General features: G+C 42.3%; 1 protein-coding gene across 1 annotated transcript; it reads right to left on the reverse strand.

The window, feature by feature from the left end:
• Positions 1-1,596: 1,596 nt before the first annotated feature.
• On the reverse strand, positions 1,597-10,443 carry LOC108695977 (B-cell differentiation antigen CD72). The gene is made up of 7 exons (XM_018224937.2): positions 10,361-10,443; positions 8,578-8,703; positions 6,382-6,471; positions 5,912-6,256; positions 4,915-5,060; positions 3,078-3,151; positions 1,597-2,569 (listed from the first exon to the last, which is right to left on the reverse strand). The coding sequence occupies exons 1-7, from the start codon at positions 10,428-10,430 to the stop codon at positions 2,392-2,394; spliced, it is 1,029 nt and encodes a 342-aa protein (XP_018080426.1). The 5' UTR covers positions 10,431-10,443; the 3' UTR covers positions 1,597-2,391.
• Between the last annotated feature and the right edge of the window lie 5,814 nt (positions 10,444-16,257).

The following is a 16,257-nucleotide window of genomic DNA, read 5'->3' on the forward strand; positions in this document are numbered from 1 at the left end:
GCCAAGATTTAGACTGATTGTCACTCCCTCTGCTGAAACGTTGTGGCTCAGGACTGGGACTTACTGACTGTGCAGCTTTGACCTTTCCCTGGTTATTCTCTTCCTCTGTCCTGTCCCAGTAACTCTAAATAAATAAATAAATAAATGATTGATGATGATGATGATGATGACTCTATGTGACACTCATTATTGTTGCAATTCCTTTCCCTGACACATTGGAGAATTAATCTAAGGACTCCCTGTTGGACTAATGTAAAATGTTACTGACACCCCCTTGGCTGACTATAGACACTATGGGGTATATTTATCAAAGAGTGAAGTTAATAGTGATGTTCCGCCACTAGAGTGAAATTCCGCAGCTCTCAATTCATTTCTATAGGATTTTGAAAGGCGTATTTATTAATGGGTGAAAGTGAAAGTTCACTCTTTGATAAATACGCCTATAAAAATCCCATAGAAATGAATGGAGAGCTGCGGAATTTCACTCTAGTGGCGGAACATCACTATTAACTTCACTCTTTGATAAATATACCCCCTTGTCTCACTTACACCCCCTGGTACCACCCTACTCATGTTACAGCTCTGCCATCTTGTTGTACTCCCGGGCATCCTTAGGCTATGGGCAACTCCCTGCAACTCCCAGTGAAGTCAAATATTACGTTGCCACTCCTCAGGCCTGTAGATCACTGGTTATTTTTGGACCCGACCCAAGAAGGTTGGAATGAATTGCAGTTGAATTCAAAAAGTGAACTTGTTTAATGAACAATAGCAGTAGATCTATTTCACAGCACTCAGGCAGCAAATCTTCAGATACATTCAAGGAATTCAGTGGAAATCCTTTCAGTCCCTCTTAGGAGGTAGTGCAGCCAGTCTTGTGACTCCCCCCAGCTCACCCACTGTCTGGGGGCTCGATCACTACAAAGGTGCTAACCCCAACCATACCGCCTAACATTTGCAAAATAGAAAGAGGGACAACAATCATTTTTTGACCTTTTATGGCCACACCCTTAAATATCACATCCATTTTACAAAATTTGGGAGGTTATGGACAGTCTGAAGACATTTCCGACAATTTAGGGTCAGGTTTTATGTGTTATTACAGTTTTGCTAATGAAGGTGAATTTCCCTTTAAGCTGCAAGTCACAGTTTCCCCAAGAGACCTGCTTGTCTTATTAGTTACAATTGTTTCTTTGCTTATCTTAAATTGTTACAACTGTATCGAAGTGAACCTGTCACGTATTTTGCGCTCTCTGCCAAAAGCCAATTAAGTTAGAAACTTTGTATCTTTTTTTGGCATCAGTGTAGGAGGTTAAAGAGAAAGTCTGGACATTTCACTAACAACTAGGGATGCACCGAATCCACTTTTTTGGATTCGGCCGAACCAACGAATCCTTCGTGAAAGATTCGGCCGAATACCGCAACCAAATCCGAACCCTACTTTGCATATGCAAATTAGGGGTGGGAAGGGGAAAACATTTTTTACTTCCTTGTTTTCTGACAAAATAAATTAGGATTCGGATTCGGTTCGGCTGGGCAGAAGGATTCGGCCGAATCCGAATCCTGCTGAAAAAGGCCGAATCCTGGCCGAATCCCGAACCGAATCCTGGATTCGGTGCATCCCTACTGACAACCCAGGACTACGGGTTGAGCTGTCAAAATCGGGACTGTCCTGTGAAAAACGGCCAAGGTTGGGAGATGTGTCCAACTTACTCTCCTTGTTGGAGCCACAAAGCTGCTCACTAAATTCACTGCCTCTAACTTTCTCTCCTACAGCGACTATTACTCAAACTTCTGCCACTAAATAAAACCCTGTCCTGTACCCACCTCCCCACAAGGTGGCATCCAGGATAAGAGCCCTGGGCCCATTTTTCCTTTCCCTTTTATACTTTTACACACTGCCCCCTACTGGGCAACAATAACCAATATCAGATTACTGATAACATTCACCCAGGGCTCACTAAGGAGCTGAAATGTCTAAATATAAGGGAAACTGCCTGAGTCAAACCTCTCTAAACCTCTAGGTCTCTACTCTACTATTTTATAGAGAAGCTCATTTTATATTTTATCTACAAAATCTGTCTGTCCATTAATGATGATGAAATCTGTCCCACCGCTGAAAGATGAAGTCAATGGGCGTCAAAAATGTTTACAACTGCAAATGCCTTAAAGGCAATGGGCGTTTGTTCTCTATGGCAACTTTTTTGTCTCTTACAACATTTTTGTCTTGATAACTATTTTGTTGTTGGCAAATTTTTCCATGGTGAATTTTTGCAACAGTTTGAAAAACAATTTCTATGATGGTCAAAAGTGGAATTTTGCAGAATAATCCATGGCTGGCAAAAATTCGCTCATCACTGCTGTCCGTCAATCTGGCCGTCTGTACGTCCCCACTCAGCTTTTGCAGTGAAAATTCTTTTTTTCAGAGGAGTAACAGTAATTATTATAGTAGGACTTTTTGGTGACCTCCAGCAGAACCAGCTTTCTCTCACAGATCCATCTGTTCCAATGGTCTTTATTAGTAAATCGTATCTCCTCATTGGTGAATTTAGCACAGTTATTCCAACAGTACCTGGAAGTGAATTAACAGTTAATTAAGCAGTGTATAAATGTCTTCTGTGATTACAAAATGTTTTTTGTGTTGCAGTGTAACCCCCCCCCCCCAAGACATTGCCCCAGAGAAAGAGAAGAAAGAGGCTCCAATAAGGAAAGTTCTTCCATGTTCTCAGGCAACAGACAAGGAATTAACAAGACTGTGATGAGCGGAGCAGGGGGGAGCACTGGGGGGGGGAAGCTCTGGGGGGGGGAAGCTCTTGGGGGGCAGCAATGTAATCAGGAGTGACTGATATGCACCCAAATGACTGTGTCTCTGCCATGATAACATTAATAGGAGCCAATACTGGGAATGCTATTGGGTGTACCCACCCTTATTATCATACTGACCCCCAGACTATGGATATGGCACATTATACGGCTCATTTCTACACTCCTGCCCCTCCCCCCGCCCCAACTAGAAACAGCACTAAATGTACAACAGACATTTCAGGGATCAGTAAGAAAAAGAAATCAGCATAATTTACCTTGGAAACTCTATTGATGGATCTGATTGAGAATTTCCTATCCAATAATCAGTCTTTCTCCCGGCTATAAATTCCTAAAACACAATCAGAAGAGAATGAAGGGAAGAGGGGTCGTTGTACTGTACAGCTAGTAATAGCAATAAAGCAGCAGCCTCACAGAGAATTTGGGTTTTAGATGGGGTCGATGACCCCCAATTGAAAGAGTCAGCAATTCTATAACACGCTAAAAGTTAACTTAACAGTTAAAGGAAAACTACATCCAAAAAACGGCACATTTTCTATAGTGAACTTCTTGCACGAGGCTAAAGTTTGAGCTTGTCAATAGCAGCAATGATCCAGGACTTCAAACTTGTCACAGGGGGTCACCATCTTGGAAAGTGTCTGTGACACTCACATGCTCAGTGGGCTCTGATTGGCTGTTGAGAAGCTAAGCTTAGGGCTCGTCACTAATTATCCAGCAGAAAATGAGCTTCCCTGGCTGTAATATAAGCTGATGCTACAGGTTTACTGATTATTCAATTCTGATGCTAATTGCACTGGTTTCTGTGCTGCCATGTAGTAATTATGTGTATTAATTACTAATCAGCCTTATATTGTGACATTTCTATTCTATGTGTACTGTATATTGTGAGTGGCTCCCTAAGCTCAGTAAGTGACAGCAGCACAGAGCATGTGAATCAGTGAATCAGCAGAAAAGAAGATGGGGAGCTACTGGGGCATCTTTGGAGACACAGATATTTACTGCTAAATGGCTGTGGTTGCCTTGGGCTGGTACAGAAGCACAAAACTTCATGTACAACATTTCTACCTACTACAGTACTTCAGTTATGCTTTAGTTCTCCTTTAACCGCCCCTTTAATATATCTTTTTGTAAGTCTATAGTTAAATGGAGATGCTCACCTTATCCGGGACTAGTAAGCTTTACCATTCATGTCACTCTAATTCTAGGTGTGGGCCTTTGCAAACTGTATGTCAGAAGCAGGGTGTTGCTGAACTACATCTTTCAGGTATAGAGAGTAAGACTGGGTGCCAATGGTTCATGGTCTTAAACAATAAAGGCTTTATTTAATGAATCCACATAGTAGAAATTGGAGAATTAAGAAGGAGAAACAGAATTCAAGTGCTAGACTTATCTCACAAATACAACTTCAAGCATTCAATGCAAATTCCCTCTCGGGTGTCAGTCATCTAGCAATGGATTATATCATCTCGGCTTTCAGGATTCTCCTCAAGTGGAACCTAAGGGAGCTACAGTAGTCACTAAGTCTGGACACTTGGTCCCTTCTTTGTGCACCCAGGATTCTCAACTTTACTAAACTGAATGGTGGAGCTCAGGCTACTCATCTAGCTAGCCCTACTCCTCTCTGTTACATCTAGTGTGATCTATGATAGAGTATAACACTGGCTACTACACCTTGGTTTCAGTCTACTTTCACCTATCCACCCAGGGGAAACTCCAGAAAGGAAAGACTAAGAGCAGTTATGTACATAAGTTATATTCTATAGAACAGTGACACCCACTGGCCAGTTCCTGACCTACAAGGAGCAAACTTTAACCAAGGAAAGGGAAACTATTTCCCAGTGATGCTAAGGACCTGCTTAGCTGTCTAAACTTATATTAGGGTCCACTCAGTTGGCCAACCTTCAAGGGACTGTCTGAATAAACTATTTTATCTGTCTCCTACATCTTCAATTAATGGTCACTTGCTTAGGTAGTGGTTGTGCCCAGTACTGATACTGATACAGACAATATTATGTTGGATTATTACTGTGGTTGAACTGACCTTACTGTATATACAGATTTCTGTGCTGTTCATACTTAGAAGGCAAACGTTACCTTTAGTTTGTAGTCGTCATTTCTGAGAAGCAGGAGAGAAGCCATTTTACTCTCACAGAACTCCCTGCTCTTCTCCCACTTTGTTTCTTCTTCAGAGAAATACAAACATCTCATGCCAAAGCGGATCCACTTCTCAGGACATATTTCTGGGAGACAAACAGGACAGAATTGATTGCCCCATAATTTCCCTTATATATTTAACTTATATAGTTAAATATTTTTTACCTACCGGCAATAAACCCCCAGCTAGAGGCAGATCTGTATATAGAAAATAGAATATTGCCTTATACTGTAGTGCTGAATAGTAACTGATGAGGGGGCTATTCTAGGCACTTTTGCAATGTACATTCATTATTTTTATTTAATTCCAAGATATTAAGGGATACATGTACTGTTTATATGAATGAATTGTGTTCCAACAGCGCCACCTGCTGGTCAGTTTCCCACCAGTCTGACCAGCAAGTAGTCAAGGAAGTTGTCAGGAGAAAGAAAGAGGCTGATGTTCTTCTGCTTAGGAAAGATGTGAGAAAGGTTTCTAATTTTATTCCTAAGCAGAAGAACATCAGCCTCTTTCTTTCTCCTGACAACTTCCTTGACTACTTGCTGGTCAGACTGGTGGGAAACTGACCAGCAGGTGGCGCTGTTGTTACAAAATTCATTCATATTAACAGTACATGTATCCCTTAATATCTTGGAATTAAAAATAAATAAATAATGAATGTACATTGCAAAAGTGCTTAGAATAGCCCCCTAATCTATTTTACATTTACTTATTTTAAAGGTTTATATATGCTTTAAATGGTTTTTTCTCACTATATCCCTATTCCTTTATGCTCTTTCTTTACCAGTTTTGTTCAGTTCTTCCCAGTTCTATTCTCTTTTCTTCTTTCTCTTTCTCTTCTCTTTTCACCTTTACACTTTCAGGAGTGAGTTGCAAGATGAAGCCTCTGCAATGAGATATAGTGACCCAGAAACAACCACACTATGAACTTGTTACCTTCATTCAGCAGCCTGAGCTCGTTGTCTTTTTGTTCCAGGTTTCTTTGTATCTCTTGATTCTCCTCCATTACTTGTTGGTTTTTTGCCATTGCTTCACTGTGTAATCTTCCCATGTCTGTCAATTTCTCCTTTGTCTGTTGCTCAGTCACATGGCAGAGCTGTAGAGTTCTACTAAGCATCATATGATTCTCTGCCAGTTGCTTTAACTCATGTTGGGTGGTAGTGAGGGTCCTGTGGGTGAGTGTCAGCTCCTCTTCCTTGCCCTGAATTGCCTGGGACAGGCTGCTGTTGAGTTCAGTGTGAATTGTGGATATTTTCTGTAATTCTCTGGAGACTTCAAAATCTGTAAAAACAATGAGTAATCTGTATAATTGCCCAGACTGTGGCTCTAATATCAGTATAATCCGACTGCAAAAACTTTCCTTCTACTGAATCCTTTATATGAATTGATTTAATGTGAGTACTTACATTTAATGGTCATGCCAATCATGGAGGCGAGTGAAATGAGGCAGAACAGTAGGAGAATCAGAGTCAGACTAGAAGTGGATTTTAGGGGACCTATTTATGAATAACATGGAAATGTTACATGGACATTATCAGCTGGAACGTCTCTTTCTATAGAGTAGAAGCAAAATGTATCTAATGTGTGTTCAACTATAATAAAGAACGCAGGAATTCCTGAATAAAGAAAACATAAATCATATTCATATACATTCAAGTCATAATGGATTATGTACCCTGTTTATTTTAGGGTGAACACAGTGGTGTAACTATAGAGTAAGTTTCCTCTATAGTTAATAAGAAACCCCCCTTCCACAACGGCTCTCTTACCTGTGGGGGGTATCCGAGTGCAAGTCGGCATGGAGCAGAGAAGTGGATGGAGACGGGAGTGTGTGGCGTAAAGGAGTGGGTGGGTCGGGGGGGAGTGGGGGGAGGCAGGAAGTGGGTGGGTCAGGGCGGAGAGTGGGGGGAGGCAGGAAGTGGACAGGAGGATGGGGATAGGAGTGCGCTGGACCCCTCTGAAGATTGTTTTGCAGGGGGGCCCACCACTGGGTGAACGGCATCAAATCAGTCAGGAACGACAATTTGGTTGATTCATGTTATCTAAATATGGCTGCACCAAATATGCCTACAAGACTCTGATACCTGGGTCTGTTTCCTAGATAGCTAACAAGTAGTGATGGATGAATTATGCGAAAAATAGTGAAATTCAGAAAGTTCACGAAAAAATTATGAAAATCGAACGTTTTCATGAAAAAATTGAGCAATTCAAATGTTCTCACTTTAAAAATCGTGCAATTTGAACGTTTTCACAAAAAAATCAAGCAATACGAAAGTTTTCACAAAAAATCTAGAAATTTGAATGTTTTCAAAAAAAATCGAGCAATTCAAAGTTTCTACAAAGAAATTGAGCAATTCGAACGTTTTTACGAAAAAATCAGAAATTGACACCAGCACATTTTCACCAGCGAATTTATTTGCCGGCGGCGAAACTCGTAAATTCGCCGCAAATTTGTGGCAGGCGAATTTATTCGCCCATCACTACCAACAAGAACCCCCCCCTTCCCCAGCAGCTCTCTTACCTGCAGCAGGGTTGCAAGTCAGCACAGAGCAGAGAAGTGTTTTGGGGTCGGTGCAGGGAGTAGGTGGAGTCAGGGTGGGCAGTGGGCGGGTCAGGCAGGGAGTGGGCAGAGGCAGGAGGATGGGGATCAGAGTGCGCTTGGCCCCTCTGAAGATTGGGTTGCAGCGGGGCCCGGCGCACTCTACTTGGCATCAAAAAAGTTAGCAAGGTCAGTTTGGTTAACTCATGTTATCAAAATATGGCTGCACCAAATATGCTTGTGAGTCTCCGATACATTGTCCTGTCCCACATCATCCTGTTTCACTGGCCCCAGATAGGGAGGGGTCAGGCTACTTAGTAAAGTGTTTTCCAAAACTTCTCCAACAAAAGCTGAACCTCGGCTCTTGACAGTTCTGCCCTACATGGGTTTCCTACACTGACTGTCCTTATATAATGAGTTCTGGGGCTAGACATATTGTCAATTTCCCAGCTGCCCCCAGTCATGTGACTTGTAATCTGATAAACTTCAATCACTCTTTACTGCTGTACTGCAAGTTGGAGTGATATCACCCCCCCCCCCAGCAGCCAAACAACAGAACAATGGGAAGGTAACCAGATAGCGGCTCCCTAACACAAGATAACAGCTGCCTGGTAGATCTAAGAACAAGACTTAATAGTAAAAACCCATGTCCCACTGAGACACATTCAGTTACATTGAGAAGGAAAAACAGCAGCCTGCCAGAAAGCATTTCTCTCCTAAAGTGCAGGCACAAGTCACATGACCAGGGGCAGCTGGGAAACTGGCAATATGTCTAGCCCCATGTCAGATTTCAAAATTAAATATAAAAAAATCTGTTTTCTGTTTTGAGAAATGGATTTCAGTGCAGAATTCTGCTGGAGTAGCACTATTAACTGATGTGTTTTGAAAAAAACATGTTTTCCGATGACAGGATCCCTTTGAATAAAACACAAGTCATATAAAGCTTCTTCCTAGGAATATAGTGACAGCACAACTGGTATCAAAATACCACAGAACCAACCCACAGAGACTTCAGTAAATAGAACAAAGTGTGGGGCAGTAATAAGGACAAAGTCAACTTTACCTCCAGTCACTTCCACTTGCCCTTTGTTGCCCTGGGCTGAGTTTTCTGCCCTCCTGCTGGGAATGTTCAGGTTTGGATTCACATTCTCATACATTGCCCCATCCTCCTCTTCATTGTCTTCTGCTTCTATCAAAATATTCAGCATAAAGAATAGGTTATTGTACAGCCCATTGTACTGCTTTAAATGAATGAAGAACCACTAGTTACAGTCCTGGAGTTACATCAGAATAAATAGCAAATTAATATGATTTAAGCTGTTACAGTGGCACATACAGTATTGAATTACAGAAACTATACTTCTGTTCTGCTTTATAGCTAATACTCTACCTGTCTTTATTTAGTACTTCCAATTTGCAATTAAAATTTAATTTGGTAGGACAACATGTGCCCTAGCAACTAGGAAGGAGATAAATAAATATATATATACAATTACAAGAGTCCTCTGCACTCAACCCATTATCAATATATTTAAGACAGAGACATTTTGTGCTACTGCTACTGAAAAATGCCTTACCCTTTAAACAAAACAGGGATTGTTTGTCCATATATTGCAATATATTTAAGCTGAACAACTACGTCAAAGTCATCCCATATCTGGCCAGTCCTACGCTCAATTTTCCTCTGATTCATTAAGAATTCTATTGCTTCATTATACATTTTACAAAGGGACTAAGTTTTACCTGCAACTTACTTGCTGCTTTCAAAGTAAAACTCCCAAACTTGGCTGCCCTTTTATTAGACACCAGTGGGATCACCTGACTATAGTTGGAGGGGGTGGGAGCTACAACATGGAGCTGGTCACTGCTCCTGTATAACTATAACAAACAAGGGAAAGTTGTGCTCACCACTATTTTTTAAAACCATTAGGCGGGGGTGCAATGAGGCTGTGACCACAAAATACATATTGACAAATACAAGATTCCTCTGCATTCAACCCATTATCAATATATTTAAGACAGTGGGTTGAGTGCAGAGGACTCTTGTATTTGTCAATATGTATTTTGTGGTCACAGCCTCATTGCACCCCCTCCTAATGGTTTTAAAAACTAGTGGTGAGCACAACTTTCCCTTGATTTATACATCATGGGTTATTGTATCACTGTTATACATCATGGGTACCCAGGGCACAAATAAACAAATAATAAACTTAGCTCAAATCTCACCCCAAATCTCCCCCTAATTGAATTCAGACTGGGCCCCCTTAGCTCATAACAAGGTTACAGATATATAGAAACATTGGGGTGTCACCCTGCTATAGTTCCAGGGGTACCCAGGGTACAAATAAGCACTCACCCCAAATCTCCCCCTAACTGACCTTCAGACTGGACCCCCTTAGCTCATAACAAGGTTACAGATATATAGAAACATTGGGGTAACAGTCACCCTGCTATAGTTCCAGGGGTACCCAGGGTACAAACAAACACTCACCCCAAATCTCCCCCTAACTGACCTTCAGACTGGGCCCCCTTAGCTCATAACAAGGTTACAGATATATAGAAACATTGGGGTGTCACCCTGCTATAGTTCCAGGGGTACCCAGGGCACAAATAAGCACTCACCCCAAATCTCCCCCTGTTGGTATGAGCAATTAGTATAAAACTCTATGGAGAATGTCACTACTACAGTATTACATAAAATGCTTTGAGGATTTAGTACTCAGATACTAATTTATCAAGTCACTGTCAGTCTTTCTTGTATCCATTTAATGACGTCACAATTCATATCTCTGTCTCCTCTCTAGGATGGAGCAAAGCTTTGTGTTACAGTGTATCATCCCCCTTACCTGCTTTTTGACATTCCTTCAGGGGTAAGTTCCCAAACTGCAGGTCAGCGTAAGTGACGGCTTCATTCATTCCTGAGCAGTGAGTGTCAGCTCCTAGTGATAAAAGTGTTACACTGAGTTACACTGAGTGAGTTACAGAAGAGGAAGGAAACATTTCAGCCCACATCATCATAATAATGAAATATCAGGCAAACAATAATTTTGGGGAAACCCAGAGCAGATGGGCTCAGTCAGGCATCATCACAGTAACTGTCACATTGTTATTATTAGACAATATGTGGGAGTGTGATACTGAGCTGTTAAATAGGGGCAATTGATATTTGATATTCAGAGAATTCATCCTTTATTAAATCAGAATTCACTCTTCTGTGTTGGTAAATGTGTACAATGAAGTATATTGATCTGTTGGGCAGAGGCCATAAATATGCCTTTGTGACTCTTTTACTAATGTGTTCAACGGTTTAAAGCAGAATAAGGTCTAAGAGCCACAATCTATGACATAGAGGATTACTGGGCTGGTGTAGCTGTTTCACAAACAATGTTATCACTTGTTCTCTTCATCCTGGTTCCTCTTATTTCATTCCTCCTTTTCCACCTCTATATCTGGTTAATGACACATTTCCATCTCTATTAAAGCTCTGTCATCAAATCTCCCCTAACACAAACCTCTCTTTTAATCCTAAATCCCTTTCTATTTGTTGGCCAGTCTCCCGTCTCAATAAAGTAGGTATGATTCAGCCTCCAATTTCTTCACTTAATTGCTGTAAGATTCAGTAGGTGTCTGTGTTACACCCCATGTGCATAATTCAAGGAAAAATATAGAATCAATACAGCTCCAGGCAGTAATTTTCAACTGCAATGTGTTTTATTCAGCAGTGCAGGCACACTACATGTTTCGGGTGGAGCCCTTTATCAAGTGTAAACAACATACAAAGCGTTGTGGGAATAAATACCTTCCTGAGACCAGATCAACCACCTCCCCCTCTTAAAGTGACAGTGTGGAAATTACAGTGTTACCCAAAATTCTGGAATTTCCGTTACTTTCACTGTGAGTTCATTATTTCATAGTGTTCAATTGTCCAATTGTCCAGAGTCAAGGAGACTGCTTCTTTCAGCCTGTCCTTGTAGGAAAACATAAAAATTAAAAATATCAAATAAAGCCAAAAATGCAAAAAATGCAAAAAAATGGAGATCCAAACCTTGACAAAATTGGTACTGCTATTAAGTAAGCCTACCTAGGGATGTACAAAGCATGTAGTGAGTAGTACTATATCTGCTTAAACAGCCAGCATTAATAACAGTCTCCCCACTTCAGAATGACTGGAACTGCACCTACACATTTACTGCCCCACTCCATCATCCACCTCCCCATTAGACCCAATACATTCTTCTTCTGTCTGACACAGCCCTAACAAGCCAATGATCATCTTTCTGCTAATTCCATAGGCCTCCTTTGTCTCTCAGTTTTGCTGGACATGTGTCACGGCCGGCACCCAATACCAGAACAAGTGCCAAGGACCCTGGTCTCGGCTCGGCATCACCAGTAGTGTGACCACCTTTGGGCTTCAGGAGGAGCACTCAGCTTAATTGGGTGCCACCTGGACTTAACGAGGGGTACAAGGCGAGGTGTTCTGGCTGGCGAAGGGGCACGACCGGATAGCAAGAGTCTTTGTGCAGAAGGTCAAGGACAAGGCATCTGGAGGAATTGATGATTGGGATGATAAATTATATTGCCTCTAAGTCTCATGGAATCTATGAGAAGCCTTGAAATATTTTTGTAGTATCTTTGTACTTCTTTGTTTGTATCTCTGCACCTTTGTAAGCTCCTGTTGTGCACGTAGAGTTCCAACCCAGAGGGATCAGTTGATTTATGGCACAAAACTGTAACTTTTGTTCAGGTCCTGGTCCATGAGAATATAATATTCTGGGGTGCAGACAGGACCCCTCTGTGATTTTCAGAAAATAATGAGTATGCCAAATCTATTAAACTTTCAGAGTTTTGAAGCATTCGATTTTTTTTTGCTCTAAGGAGAGCTCCATCTCCCTGACACACTGTTAGGTCTTTATTTTATTGTATATCTCAGGGAGACTCTGTGACAAAACAACTGATTTATCTTGGAGATAGACGTCTGTACTATTATGCCAATGCTTAACTGTATTCCAGTAGCACCTCCTGCACTGTTGCACCAAATGTTGTGTAACTGATAACCTTTGCTCTATGTGTTTAATGTTGTGTAGCCAGTTGGGATTCCTGCTATCCACAGAGTGTTGACCCCCAACTGTGAGGGAAAGCAAACCATAGCCCTCTGGTAGGACTCACACACACACATCTCCTCTAGGGAATGTAGCTCTTTATTGCTCTTTATTGTAGCATAAAAACATGTGTTTTTTCTTATGTCGACCTTTTTGTCCAAATGCATTGAAGTCAATGGTGTTTTTTCTTATAGACATTTTTTCTCTGCAAATTTTTCTGTGGTGAATTAGGGTTTGGCTGGTGAAAAAAATTTGCTCATCACTACTTAAGACCCTTTATTACATAACCCCAACAGTTTCATTAAATAAATGAGTAACACAGAACTTTCTTTAGGGTTGCCACCTTTTTAAAAGGAATTTACTGGCCAGTGGACAGTCCATGACATGAAAGGGGTGCAGCTATGATGTCATGGGTGCCTAGAGGGGGTTCAGGGAAGAGAAAAAAGGTAAGTATCCCCTGGGATTCTGGGCAGGTCAGGGGTCAAATTTAGAGGGTTATTTATTTAAATCCAAAAATTTCTCATAATTTTCTGAAAACTACTCCAACCGAATCTGCAAGGATTTTCCACCTTATTTGTAACGGTCAACACCAGAACAAATGGCAAGCACCCTGGTCTCGGCTCGTGCTTCACCTGTAGTGTGACCGCCTTTGGCCTCGGGAGGAGCCCTCAGCTACTTGGATGCCACCAGGACTTAAACGAGAGGTGCAAGGCTAGAGGTTCTGGATAGACAGAGGGGCACGACTGTTAGCGAGAGACTCGAAGTCGAAGTACAAGGCGTGAGACAAATCGTAATCAGAACAGGCCGGAAGTAATTGAAACACACCAGCTACGTATAAGCAAAGGTTTATTACATACATAGAATTTAGAAGATATACATTACCGAGTGAGCACAGTATGCAAGCCCCCCTTTCTGCCTGTACAACTGGGAGATCCCTGAACAGTCCTCAAATCAAGGCTCAAACAGTCTCCAGAAGACCCTGCGCGGGCACACGTTATCCCCACAGGCGAATCTCAACTGACCGAATGGAGACCCCCAGTTTATATAGGCTTAGCAAACAATGAGCTCATATAGTAATTTAGTAAGAAGATACAATGATTTGGTTAATAACAGATGTTGCTTCTTATGCGCTCAACAGGATCTGGCCAGACTCCCAACAAGCACATCCGAAGCAGAGATCTTATCTTAGCTAACTGTAGCTGAATAGCATATTGTGCCCCCAGCTACAATAAAGGAAAGTCTGATAAGGGCTGCAGAAATCATAAAACATATGAGAATAATGAACAAGTATTAGGTCATTGAGTTGTTATTTCCCAAGATTTCTCTTGCACAAAGCTTCATTATACAGAATTATAGATTATAAGGCCGCCTTGTATACTATGATGCAAAGCTTTGTTATACACAATTATAATTCATAAAACTGTCTTTTTACACTATATTGGGCTCAACATACGACATTGGGTTCAATAGTAGAACAGTTCTTTGTGTTATATTTTTATACAGTTCTTTATCAAAGTATTGCGATGAGCTATTGGGTTTAATCGGAGTATTACCATGAGCCATTATTGAAAAAGCTTCTATTAATACACTCTGTTTAACGCTGTTTCCTGGTTTGGCTGCCTGTAACTGATGCAGCAGGAAGGACGTGTGTGCGGCGACGTCTGGTGCCAGGCAGATACCGGCCGTCGGTTTGTGTGGACCGGGATTTTCGCACAAAAACTTGATCGACAAGGCTTTACCTTGATGGTGCCTATGTGCAGCAACTGCGGGGATAAGGCCTGTGGTGCAGGCTTCCGGGCATTGTCCCGTGTGTTCCTGGGACTACTTTACAGGCCCTGTCTACATCAATACTCAACTATCTGACGCTGTGAAGGAGGTTGATCGGCACCTAACCGGGTGGGAGGTCCGTTGCGCTACCGTCACTAGTGACAAAGTGATACTGTCGTGAGATGTGGGTCACAAGGCACTGAGGACAAGCCATAAGCCATGGCGTACAACTAATTCCCGTCCTGCGGCTAGTGTTCCCATGCCTCCGGTGGAGCAAGAGGTAATTGCTCAAGAAGACTCCTGGTTGGAACCTCAAAGCGAGGGGGTGTCGGAAGGGGCCCCATGGGAGGAGGCAGGGGCGATCCTGGCCCCTCCACTGCCTGAGGCAGCAGCAGTTGCTGCTGCCCCCCCCCCTGGAAATTCGCTCTTAAAATACCAGGAGCAGCATTTTTGCCGCCCTTGGTACCTAGTGGGGTGCTGCTGCCTGAGGCGACAGCCTCAACTCGCCTCATTGGCGAAGAACCCCTGGGAGGAGGACTGGGAGGCGGATTACCAGGAGTCGGAACTGGAACCCAGTACTCCTGTTGCAGTTATACCCACAGTAGTGGAGTCCACCGAAGTGGTGCCGGAACCGGGGAGGTGCCGTTCGCCCCTGGTGAGCGTATTAACCATTAGTGCAAGCTCACGGGAGAGTGTCTAACGTTCACCCCATACCTTAATGGGGAACGATGAAAGTACCTTCTGGGTATTGCCTGGGAAGGCCCTGCAAAAGGAGTTTTGTGCGGTTTCACGTGTGCAAAAGAAAATGAACCTTGAGGTCAGTAAGTGGTGGGGCTTCTATATGCCCTACGCGCCCGAGTATGCTTATACAGAAGTAGAGAACAACCTGGAAAGGTGGGTCCGGCAGGACATTTTGTCATCCTTCAAGCTGGACGAATATAGCCTGGTGCACCCGGATAGCACCACCAGGAAGGAGGCTAAACAAAAGTAAGAAGATGCTGTACCCTTGTGGTGGCAAGGGCATACAATACTGTGGCATCATGTGCGCAGCGTTACCAGGCGGGCCCCAGAGCGGCACCTTAGTGTCGATGTGCCCTTGGAAGATGGGGGAAGCGCGGAGAAGCCGCATCCACGCTATTATATCTCATTTGAGCACACCAAAAACTGGTTTGCCCACATGATCTGAATCTGTTGGTGTCTGGGACTGATTCTTTTTCTTTCTGGCTGACCCATCACTGTGACTGTTCCATAGTGGGTTTGGAGTTCAGTTATTGACCTCAGGAAGGGGACATTGGGTAATCGTGGTAATACCTCTAGTTATGGTTATGTGTGTGTATTTTCTTATAAAAGTTACTACCTCAATCAAACTTTTAATGGCCTTAAATTTTGTTAAAAAAAACTGTTATTTTAGCACTGCAAATTTTGATTGGTTTTCTTCTTAATGTGTGATTGGTTGTGTGCACGAGGACCTGCTTGATTTAAAAGGTGTCGAGTGTAACAGGGTGATTTGGTTGTGTGCTGAATATGTGTATATTGTATGTGTTAAGTGAATGTTTGAATGATGTAAAATGTTTAAATGATTGAAAATGTTAAATGGTTATTTGAAGCTGTAATGTGCAGAAATCGCTACAAGTTGGCAGTGGTGTCAAACAAGTAAGTCAAGGAGGTTTCATGAGGTTCCAAGGGAAAGGCACATGCACAAAGGTAAGAACAGCACATGCACTGTAAATGTTTAAGGGATTGTTAATTGAGGAAGGTATACAAAGGGAAACTACATTCATGGGTGGATGATGGACACAGCTGGAAATAGATAGTGTTGTGTAAGTACTTGGTACTTCAGATAGTTAGATGATCACTAGAATGGGCAGTCAAGACCC

Source organism: Xenopus laevis, chromosome 1L, assembly GCF_017654675.1.
Source record: "Xenopus laevis strain J_2021 chromosome 1L, Xenopus_laevis_v10.1, whole genome shotgun sequence".
NCBI lineage: Eukaryota > Metazoa > Chordata > Amphibia > Anura > Pipidae > Xenopus > Xenopus laevis.